General features: G+C 27.9%; 1 protein-coding gene and 1 pseudogene across 1 annotated transcript; one reads left to right on the forward strand and one right to left on the reverse strand.

Annotated features, from left to right (window-relative positions):
• Positions 1–1,538: 1,538 nt before the first annotated feature.
• LOC113851243 lies at positions 1,539–3,421 on the reverse strand (annotated as a pseudogene).
• Positions 3,422–10,329: 6,908 nt separating this feature from the next.
• On the forward strand, positions 10,330–12,206 carry LOC113851244 (isoleucine N-monooxygenase 1-like). Its single transcript, XM_027481713.1, has 2 exons — positions 10,330–11,313; positions 11,568–12,206. Exons 1-2 carry the CDS (start codon positions 10,330–10,332, stop codon positions 12,204–12,206), a joined length of 1,623 nt encoding a protein of 540 aa, XP_027337514.1.
• Positions 12,207–12,677: the final 471 nt, after the last annotated feature.

The raw sequence follows: 12,677 nt of genomic DNA on the forward strand, positions 1-12,677 counted from the left end.
TTTTGTAAGGCCCGTTCAACTGAATTACACAAATTAATAAAAGTGACTAAAGCTTGTTGATTTTTTCTTTTTTTAAAAATTATTATAACATGATAATTTATCCTCATTTTATATTATTGTATTTGACTTCACTATAAATTTATCCTTGTTAATTTTAATTTAGGTTCTCACCAATTCAATTTATTAAGTATAATGCTTTAATGATCCTTTTTATAAAGCAAAATACTTTTTCACTTGATGAGTTGCTTAAATCATATATATATATATATATATATATATATATATATATATATATGATTTAAGCAACTCATCAAGTGAAAAAGTATTTTGCTTTATAAAAAGGATCATTAAAGCATTTTAGAAGGTAACTTGTCAACAAGATAGAAATAGGAATAAAAATATTTTTTTTGTTTTGTCATACATAATAATTGAATAATATTTTAAATGAAAAATTACACCTAAACCTAATATAATTAATATTTTCATTGCAACTTAAAAGAATTTATAATTTATAAATTTTATATTTTATATTATGATTTTTAATAAACTCTATAGATATTATTAAATTAACATATTTTTATAAAAAATTAAAGGCTTAATTTATTTTTAGGTCAATGTACTTGAACTTATGTGTGGTTTTGATCATCTTAATTTTAATTGTTCATATTTAGTTTTTAAATTTTTTAATTATTTAAATTAAGTTTTTTATTCCAAAATTTTGTCTAATAATTAATAAATATATAATAAATATATAATATATCATTGATTTATAAAAATTTGTAAATAAGAATATATAAAATAATTAAAATAAAAACACTTGTATTATATTTTATTTAGTATTTTTTGATAATTTATATTTTTTTCACTAATTTATACAAACCAATGGTATGTCACAATTATATTATATTTAAATAATAATTGGTGAATTTTTAAGAAAAATACTTAATTTAAATAATTTAAAAATAAGATAAACTAAATATGAAAAATTAAATTAGATGGACTAAAATAACATATAAGTTAAAGTATTATGACCAAAAATACAAGTAAGAATTGCATGACTTTTTAAATTTTAATAAATTGTATAAAATTAAAAAAAAAATATTTTACTATATAAAAAATAAATTACTGCATATAATAAATTGTGAAATACTAATAATTTTGATACTCTTAAACCATTATATATAAGCTAATAATTTTTAGTTTAATTTCAATACATATTTTAATTTTATTTAACAGACTTTTATTAACCCCATCAAAATCAAAATAAACTGCAAGATTCTTCAAATAAAAATGAAAAAGATTAACATACACGATATGCCTGTAGTGAGAGATAAATGAACAATGAATGGAATGGAATGTATTCTCTGTAGTATTATTTAGGATAATGACTAATAACTGTGAAGGAAGTTTACTATGCTATGATAACAACATTATTGAGAATAAGAAGAACTTAATTAGAGAAGGGGGAGAACATTCACAATTTTCCTGCACCCTGGCCACTTATTGAATTCTTCTCAGCCAAGCCTTTGTATTATCTTTTAATATAACAATGCCTCTGGTGGCAACCTTGGCTTAGCAAATGCCACAAGTCGCTTAGCTTTGGTGGTATCAACTTCACATTCAGAAAGGTCGATGGAAGATTGATTGGGTGGTACGCTCCAAGCAAAGCCATGCAACAATCTAGCAAATAGCATAAAAGCCATTGAAGTTCCAAGCCTGAGGCCTGGACAGCTACGCCTTCCAACGCTAAATGTTATCATATTCAAGCTTGGTTCTGTCAAAGCCAAATTAGACCCATCATTCTTTAGGTGACGTTCAGGTTTAAACTTGAGTGGTTCTTTCCAAATTCTAGGGTTTTGGCCAAGCCCTTGTCTCCTTAGATGCACATGGCTACCCTTTGGGATAAAGTAATTTGCAACAAATGTGTCAACCATTGAGACATGGGGAACGTTGAAATCATTAATGGGGTGAAGACGAAAAGCTTCTCTTGCACATGCCTTGACGTAGTTGAGTTTGGAAAAATCTGACTCTTGCACTTGCCTTTTGTTCCCAACCACTCGGTCTAATTCTTCAGTTGCCTTTTGAAGTAACTCTGGCTGATTTATCATTTCTGAAAGTCCCTATTCAAGTGCGTTCGATGGATTATCCACCGTTGCAACCATAATTTCCTACAACGTAATGATTTATGTTAATTTGATGCATATGAAATTCAAAATTTTAAATCAGAGATATAGTAGTTTCTGATGTGTTGTTGAGTACGACTGCTACTTGAATTCAAAATCAAAGAATAAACTAAAACCACTTAACGTTAATTGATGCACGTGTGTTCTGTAGTATATATAACAATAATCAAGCGAGTATAGAGTAGCATAATAGTATGCCTGTGTAAGTGAACGTATCCCCAAATTTGGAAGCAAAGGAGAAAGAATTATAACAAAGCATTACGTACCATGATTTGGGATTTAATTTCATCTACACTCAACAGTGGCTTGTTATCACCATCTTTGAGTGAGATGAGAACATCAAGCAAGTCTTCTTCACGTGTCCTTTCACCATGTTTCCATTGCTGAATCCTATATTCAATGATGGGATCATGATATTTCTTCACAACCTTAGTAGCATCCTTCATGATTTTCTCATGACCATCCAAGTCAAGGCCCCTCAAGCATGGCATGTAATCAGACACACAAAATGCAAATAAGTATTTCAAAATGATAAAAATTGCTTCTACATGTTCTATTTCCTCAAGCCCTGGTCCTCCATCTTCCCTACCCTCTCCAAAGTACCTTCTATTGAAAAGCATCCTCCTAATTATATTCCCTGAATAATTCTGTGCAGCAACCCTCACGTTCACAAGACCACCACCACTTTTGCATTGGTTGTACACAAAACGCACAAGGTTATCAGCTTCTTCCACCCTTTTGTCATGAAGCCAATTGAACCTCAAAGGTGAAAGCAACTCGTTTGTTATGACTCTCTTCATTTTCTTCCACTGATCTCCATAGGGCACAAGAGCAGCGGTTAAATATCCACCTGACACGTGTTCACTGGACCAGTTCGAGGGTCTTGATGCAAAAGCAGCATCATTTTTTATCAAAAATTCACGTGCAATTTCAGGGCTAGTTACTGTGATGACATGGATGTTACCTAGACGGATGCATGCAATTTCAGTGTTTAGATCATTCATGATCTTTTGTATCCATCTAAATGTTGGTTTGTTTGTGAGCATTTCAGGAAGGTTACCAACTATAGGCCAAGGTGTGAGACCAGGTGGGAGTAATCTGGTTCTATTGGACTTATGAGAGCAGTGATGCTTGAGGAAGAACTTCATGGGAAAGCATATTAGTATGAGAATAATGAGATACCAAAACCCTGTGGAAAGTAAGTGATGAGAGACTAGAGAGCAAAGAACATGGTCCATTGGAAAAGGGTTGAAGACAGAAAGGGCTTAAGAAAGGTTACTGGGAATATATGATGATAGTGTGATCGTATATATAGTGCATTATTTTGTAATGATTGATGTGTGTATATATATATAGGTTAAACCTAACCATCGTGGGTGATTCTTATAACAGCTAGAGTACCTGGTCCGCAAATAATCAAATTCATACCAAACTGGTATTTTATTTTTATTTTTTATTTTGGGCATTTGATATAATAATACTGATTTATTATTTTGGGTTGACGCGGTGCTTAAGTAAACTTTTTCTAATCTCCTTAAATTTCTCCTTTTTAAAAAATTATATTATCATTTACTTAAAAATTGGTCTCATAACTACATGCATCTGAATTATTAAATCAAATATTAAAGAGTAAATATTAATTTAAGAATTATTTTTTAATATTACAAATTTTTAAATGTTTTATATTAGCCAAAACTATAAGCATTTTTTTTTCTTTTTGAGTTTTAAGATTAAGACTCAATTTTTTTCCAATATTGTCTCGAAGCTTGTCAGTCCCAACGTTGAATTACTTAAAATTGTCTGAAACTTAAATGTGAGGACTTTGGTAAAGATGTTTCTTTTTGTAAGAAGTTTATGTTAATTGAGTCTATTAACTTGAGTCAATATATCCTTTAAAGCTCAAAAAATGCTTATAGAAGTATTCATCAAGTTCAGGACGGTAGCCTAGTTTAGATTAACTTTTTAACAAATGTTTATAAAAAAGAAAAAGAAAAAATAAATTTAATTTTTCTTAAAAGTTAAAATAAACTTATGCTCATATATAATTTTTTACAAAATTTATGATATAATTCTTTCAAAATATGTGTATAAATTAAATTTAACTTATAAAACTATTTTTATTTATTTTGTCTCTTTGCTTTATTTTTTTTATAAGTATTTTTGAAGAAATTTATCTAAAATGAATCTATGTTATAAGATGTTTGGTCACTAATTCTTTATTTTATTTTATTTTACTGAATAATTTATTGCTAATTTAATATTAAATTATACAGCACTAATTTCCTTGTTTTGCACTTTTTTCTGAATATTTTCGTTGCTAATTCATTTTTCAAATAATTTAGTGATCAAATTCCTAATTTCATTTTTGTGATCAAGTAATCAAGCATTAATTCAGATATAAAATATTGTTTTGTCTTTTTTCTATGGAATAATCACAGGTCATTGAATCAATTATAAATTATGACCGATTTTAATTTATTGTTAAATTTAATTGCTAATATATTATTTTTTATAGTGATAGAGACCTAAGTCGTCATTTTTATTTGAGTTAATTTTTTAAATTGACTTAGGGGTAATCTATTTTTAACAACACAAGTTTTAAAAAATAATTAATCATGAGAAATTTGAAAAGTTTACATAAAATATGTTTAATTTTCATTAAATCCTTAACATATCTTAACATAATTTGTTTGAAACTTCTGTTTTCATTTCTATCAATCATTGCCACATCACATTATTAGTACTAGTGACTAAACGACAATATAAAACACTATCAAGTTGCGTTAAGTTTATATATGTGTGCGCTTGTTTCTTAGAGACACAAGATAATGAATTCACACTTTGAATTTTATATTTAATCGATGTGGTTCTAATAATAAACAAAATATATAATAACCATATATAAGTGGAATCTAGCGTAAAAAGTATGCTAAAGAAAATGACATATGTTTCAATCCAATAATCACTCCTACCTTGAATATTTAGACCAGTTAATGAACAAATCTACCTTCCAAGAATGAAATAATTGGTATACGATTGTTATATTTTAATTAAATACTTTTGAGTTTAAGTCTCTTATTTGTGTTAAATATTTAAAGAAAGAGTTTTATTTTTTAATAAAAATATCTATAATCTTAAAAGTATTTATCAAACATTTAAGTCTCTTATTTGTGTTAAATATTTAAAGAAAGAGTTTTATTTTTTTAATAAAAATATTTATAATCTTAAAAGTATTTATCAAACCTAACTAATAACTTTTTTAAAATTATATAATTTGAAAAAATTATTATTTAACTTATAATATTATATATATATATATATATATATATAAAAGAATCTTTTTAAACATATTCTAAACTTTTCATTTAACTTATATTTAATAGTCAATAAAATAATAAATTATAATATATTAGATATAAGTTAAATAAAAAATTTAGATTAAATGTAAGAGCTTTTAAACTTACATCAATATAAAAAGATTCTTCTCTTGTATATATAAATATCAAAAGAAAGAATTATATAAACAAATTTAACTAATACCATAATTAATCATACTCTAAGTTTTTCAAACTTAATTTCTGTTGTACCCAACTTCATTATAACGAGCAATTAAGAATAGCAACTTGCAATAATATTTTCTTTTCTATTATTTTTATTTTTATTGTAAATATTCTTTTATAATATGTTCTGTAACATGTGATATATAAAAGCTTGTATTTATTTTTTTAATAATAAAAAATTAGTGTTGATATATAAAAGTTAACATTTATTTTTTTAATAATAAATAAATATCAATACTTATTTTTATATTATTAAAAAAATAATCAGATACAATTTTGATGTTCTAATCGTCACTTGATAGAAATTATTTTAAGCTTTCCTTTTTCTACCATTTCACTTTTGGGTAACAATTTTATAGAAAATCAAAGTAAAGATTGATAAATATACATTGTAAATGCATGTATAAAAAAAAATATTAACTTATAATAATTATAAGGTATCATATTTTGTACTATCATAGTGTTTTATACTATCTCATTGTCTGTAAATGCAAAAATTCTATTGGGAAACCTGAATTTATGAGAGCAGTGATGCTTTAGGAAGAACTTAATGGTAAACCCTCTGGAAAGTAGGTGAAGCAAAGAACATGGTCCATGGGAAAAGGGTTGAACAGAAAGGGCTTAAGAAAGGTTATTGGGTATACATGATGATCATGTGATCTTATATATATATATATATATATATCAAACAATCGAATTCATCTAACCCAATTGGTATTTCTTTTATTTTGGACATTTGATCTAATAATACTGATTTATTATTTTGGGTTGATGCGAAGGTTAGGTAAACTTTTTTTAATCTCCTTAAATCTCTCCTTTTAAAAAAATTATATTGTCTCGAAGCTTGTTGTTCAATCTCAAATGTGAGGACTTTGATAAAGATGTTTCTTTTTATAAAACGTTTTGGTTAATCGAGAGTCTTATAACTTATTATAGTCAATACATGCTCTGGATCTCAAACTTACCGAAGTATTTCTTTGTTAAAATATACGGCAGAATATAATAGGTTTCTTATCTTTTTAATAAATTTCTTAATTTATATTTTTTGTATTTTAGTCTTTATTTAATTTAATTTTGTAACATAGCCTTTTATATATACTTTTCATCTGACAATCCAAACGTGACGACCCTGTTTTTAGACGTATTTTAAAAAGGACTAAATTGTAACGCTGAGCCATTAACGAGGTGAGTGTCTTGAGATTGAAGCTGAGTTATTTTATAAAATTTCAATATAATTTGAAGGACTAAATTAAAAAAAATAAAAAATTATGAATATAACATGACACCATTAGAACTTAAGTCTCAATTTCATTGGTCATAAATAGAGGGTTCTTAAATAATTTAGTGATCAAGTAATCAAGCAATAATTCAGAGTTAAAATATTTTTTGTCTTTTTTTGTTATATAATAATCATCCATCGTTGAATCAGTTGTAAATTATGGCCGATTTTAATGTAGTGTCAAATTTAATTGCTAATCTCTTTTCTTTTTTTTTATAGTGATAGAGACCTAAGTGGTCATTTTTATAAGAGCTAATTTTTAAAATTGAGTTAGGTCTAATCTATTTTTAACAACAAAAGTTGAAAAAATTGAATTAATTATGAGAAATTTAAAAAGTTTACATAAAATTATAAGTTTAATTTTTCATTAAACCCAAAACATATCTTAACATAATTATTTTGAAACTTCCGTTTTCATTTATATTAATCACTGTCACATTATTGGTATTAGTGATTAAACGAATATAAAATACCATCAAGTTGTGTTAAGTTTATATATGTGTGCATGGCGTTTCTTAGAGAGACAGAAGATAATGAATTCACACCTTGAATAATTTTATATCTAAACCATGTGGTTCTAACAATAAACATAATAATAATCAGATATGTCAGGAAGCAAACCTCCCTTTAATCGGCATGTGAAATTGAGCACGTTAAATATTTATTATTCTCCATTGTATTAATAATTATTACAAGTACTTAATACGATACTCTTAAATTTAAAAGAGCATTGAATATTTTATTTAAATTATACTAAAATATTAAAAAATATTTATTTTTTTTAAAAACAACACTAATTATATCACTAAAATAATGATTATAATTGTTCTACGTGTACAAAAACATAGAATACTCTTTCTTGTTTTTTAGAGTATCGTAGAATTTATCATAATTATAAAAAAAATTATCTTTACAAATTCATTCTTGATTAACTAATAACCCAAGTCATCATGCTATTACAAACAATTTTTTATGTACCAGAAAAACTCACAATCCTTGGCATTGCATTGCATGTTTGGTTGATTTTTGTCTCAATGGAAACGTGTGTTGTGATATATACATTCCAAGAAGTAAAGAGATATATTGCGTATGCCATTTGTTTTTCTTTATCTTCCCTAAACCCTAAACTCACAATTTTGGTACTTTTTTTTTGTAAAAAAAATAGCAAGTGAACAAAAAATTAAAAAAATTAACAATACACTCTATTAAATTTTAATTAATAATTAAAAATGTATTAAAAATAACACTCGTCGTACATCAATAACAAGGTCAACGCAGTAATGTTACCTCATCAACGACTGATTGATTAATAGTTTTTTAATATAAGATTTTTTTATATTTTTAACGTTTCACGTGAAAAGGAAATATTATTTTTTTAACAAAGGAGATCAGCTGTGGACAAAAAATTACGAATCTAGTGCAATTTTATTTTAAAATATTTATTTATTTTCAATAATTTACCAAATAAAAAATTATTTCTTCAAATTAATCTATTATTAAATATGGACACCTGCAAACACTAAGTGAAAAAAAGGCTTTTTATATTGGTTAAAAGAGACATTTTATATTAATTATATATCCGATATAAATATAAATGATGTAGAAAGTATGAGACTTTTTACATCGGTTATTAAAAATCAATGTAAGAAGTGTCACTTTCTACATCGATTATTTATAATAACCTATATAAAAAATGTTCTTAATATTTATTTTTGTCAATGGCATCAATATTTCTTCTCTAAAAGTTTCAACGTTCGCGTCAATATTACCAATATATTTTTTTAAGCTAAATTGAAATTCATGAACATCAGTGTTTATGATATTCGTCGTATTTTTCATGTTCATCGTATTCTTCAAGTTCATCGTGTTCTTCATATTCGTCATGTTAATTATGTTCATCATGTTTGTTGTGTTTGTCGTATTTATTGTGTAATCATGTTTCATTATTATTCATCTTTATTTGAAACTGAAATATAAAGAAGATGCAATGTTCATCAAATCTTTTAATAAGAAAGAAGAAACAACAAAAAGTGAAACAACAAAAAAAAGAAAGAAATTAAAATAATTGATGTACCTGAAAAACCTTTGCATGTTTGTTGTCCACTTAGCTAACAAAACAGAAGTTTCAAAAACTTAAAAATATATGTGTTTGAGTCTCTAATTTATGCTATTTCACTAGCACGTATATGAAAATTTGAAATTTAAATGGATTCTACATCGGGTCCCAAAAATAACTGACGTAGAATGTACATTTTACATTGGTTGTAAAAACAACCGATGTAGAAAAGTTTGCATAAATTTCAAAAATGTCATCGCATTTTTTTCTTACATCGATTATTTCTACAACCGATGTAAAAAATATTTTTCACATCGGTTTTTTTAACAACTGATGTAAAAAAGATTACAAAAATTTTAAAAATATCACTATATTTTTTTTTACCTTATTTTACAAAAAATTGATGTAAAATTCTATTGTAAAAAATGTTCTTTTGTACTAGTGAAACTAATTATATTTATAACAAGGTGATTTTTTAATCCTAATTTTTACAGTCTATTTTTTTTTTTTCATGTTATTATTATACTACTTAACATATCTATTATTATTATTTTTTTACTCTTCAATTCTTATTTATACCTTTTTTACATTAATTTATATACTCAATCAGCATGTGCAATGATATTTATATACTTAGTTTGCTTAATCACGCTTTTACACGTAACCTATGATTCCGGAAGTTGATTCTACCAATAGATGTAATGAAATAATAAAATAAGTTAGGCAACAATTTTATTAAACAATTTATGTTTTCCTTTTCCAATATTTTTTAAAATAATTCTTAATTAATTTTTTTAATAAACATTCAATTTATTAAAAAATATTTAATAAAAATATGCGATAAATGGGGCCTAGTTAAAAATATCTCCTGCACGTTAACTACTAATACTTGGATTATTTACCCATACTTAAATAAACGGGATATTTAAATTAGAAGTATGGTATTGAAGAGTTCACCTACCCAAAATAAATCAAATTGCATTCACATATTGACTCTGCATCTACAACGATTTATAATGCTAAATAAAAAAAAATAGTAAAATACAACCAAGTTTTTATTTTACACCTGTTTTGACATAAAATAAAATTATACTTATTTAGCATCCTTTAAATAGGGTATCAGTGATCAAACTTCTCCCAAGCAGAACCATTCATTAGAAAAAAAGGCAAGACATCTTCCGTTTTCCCTCTAAACCGTAGCCAAATAATTCACCAACTCATCCTTTTTATCCCAAAACCCCTTTCAAAGCTATGGCTTTGCCTTTGTTGTCACAACTTCAAGGCTTTTGGCCTTCTTTCCTTGCTGTAATCGCTGGCATTATTATGATCATCAAAGCCCTAAGATCTGACGCGATTCAGAAATATTCCAACAAACAAAAGCCGAAACTCCCACCAGGTCCCAAACCATGGCCTATAGTTGGTAACCTTCCTGAAATGCTTACAAACAAACCTGTCCAAAAGTGGATAAACAAACTCATGAAAGAAATGAACACTGAAATTGCATGTTTCCGCTTAGGAAATGCCTATGTTATCCCAGTGACATGTCCTACCATAGCCACTGAGTTCTTGAGAAAACAAGATGAAACTTTTGCATCAAGATCACTAAGCATGTGCACTGAACTCATTAGTGATGGATATTCTACCACACTTTTTGGGCCCTTTGGGAACCAATGGAAGAAAATGAAGAAAATCATAACCCATGATTTGCTTTCCCCACAAAAGCACCAATGGCTTCATGACAGAAGGGCTGCAGAAGCTGACAACATAATGTTTTACGTCTACAACAAATGCAAAAATGTGAACCATGATGGTGGTGTTGATGGTGGCCTTGTGAATATTAGGAGTGCTGCAAGGCATTACTGTGGTAACTTGATCAGGAAAGTTATTTTTAACACAAGGTATTTTGGGGAAGGTAGAAATGATGGAGGGCCTGGTCTTGAGGAAGTTGAACATGTTGATTCCGTCTTTGATTTGATTAAGTATGTTTATGCCTTTTCTCTTTCTGATTATATCCCATGCTTGAGGGGACTTGACTTGGATGGCCAGGAAAGGAAGGTGAAAGAAGTTTTGAGGATCGTGAATAAGCATCATGATCCCATCATTCAAAAGAGAATGAAACAATGGAATAATGGATTAAAGGTTAATGAAGAGGACTGGCTTGACATTCTACTCTCCCTGAAAGATGCAAACCACAACCCATCATTGACACTGAAGGAAATTAAAGCGCAAATTATAGTAATATATTTCACTTTTCCTATTTTATTTCTCATACATGCATTACAATTGCATATGTAAACACTATAACCATATATATCTTATGCTGACCTTTTTTCTTATCTTCCCCTCAAGTGTCACTTTTTAATTAAGAGATGGAAAATTAAAGGCGATGGAAAATAACATGATGCATGCCAGTTAGTTCTATTTTCTGCATGTTAAAAATATAAATTTAAACATCAATACTCAAACTCAAATCAAACTATTTCTTGTAGGAACTAATGCTTGCAACAATGGACAATCCATCAAATGCTTTTGAATGGGCACTAGCTGAAATGATAAACCAACCAGAGTTACTCCAACGAGCGACGGAAGAATTGGACAGTGTGGTAGGGAAAGAAAGGCTTGTTCAAGAATCAGACATTCCAAAGCTCAACTATGTGAAGGCTTGTGCAAGAGAAGCTTTTCGGCTTCATCCCATTGCACCTTTCATTCCACCCCATGTCTCTATGAGTGACACAACTGTGGGAAACTACTTCATCCCTAAGGGTAGCCATGTAATCATAGGAAGACGAGAACTGGGGAGAAACCCAAAAGTGTGGAATGAGCCCCTCAAGTTCAAACCTGAACGACACCTCAAGAGTGATGGATCCGATGTCGTTTTGACAGAGCCAGATTTGAGGTTCATGACATTCAGTATTGGAAGACGTGGTTGTCCTGGAGTGATGCTTGGCACTACTATGACTGTGATGCTATTTGCTAGGTTGCTTCATGGCTTCACTTGGAGTGCACCACCCAATGTTTCAACAATTAACCTTGCTGAGTCCGATGATGAAATTTTTCTCGCTGAGCCACTTGTCGCAATGGCAAAACCAAGATTAGCAGCAGAACTATACCACCGTCAAATTCAGTAAAGATTAAGTTTACCTTGGTGACCCCCATATATGAACATGAAGCAACAAATGTTTAGTTAAATAAGGGGAATGAATCGCTAAATGAAAAAAGTCGTAAGGAAATGCGTCATTGTCATTAGTGTGAAGAAGGGGTCAAAATTAATTGGTGGAGTTTAGGATGATGGTGCATGTAATGCACTGAAAAATGTACTTGGAAAATTTATGTTATTATGATATTTGAATAATTAAGAATTAACTTTATATGTTACATTGAATATGATATCTTTTTAGCTTTTTTATATATCTCTCACAAATAAAGTAAAAAAAGTTAAAAAGAGATAATTTTTAGTTGTCCTAAAATGTTGCATGCACCCTATGAAAAGGGATAAAAATAAAATTATACTTATGCTCAGTCAACCATTCTTCTTTGGCTACCAAACTATTTTCTTTATCTTACCTTTTCTTCCTTTTGTCTAGACATTCATTGTTTGT

Source organism: Abrus precatorius, unplaced genomic scaffold (assembly GCF_003935025.1).
Source record: "Abrus precatorius isolate BTA unplaced genomic scaffold, Abrus_2018 Scaffold9, whole genome shotgun sequence".
In the NCBI taxonomy this organism is placed as follows: domain Eukaryota; kingdom Viridiplantae; phylum Streptophyta; class Magnoliopsida; order Fabales; family Fabaceae; genus Abrus; species Abrus precatorius.

Bases quoted from the DNA above. Each gene is read 5' to 3' on its own strand.
- LOC113851244 (XM_027481713.1), top strand. From the start codon at position 10,330: ATGGCTTTGCCTTTGTTGTCACAACTTCAAGGCTTTTGGCCTTCTTTC. The intron at 11,314-11,567 runs GTAATATATTTC...TATTTCTTGTAG, and splicing joins AAATTAAAGCGCAAATTATA to GAACTAATGCTTGCAACAAT.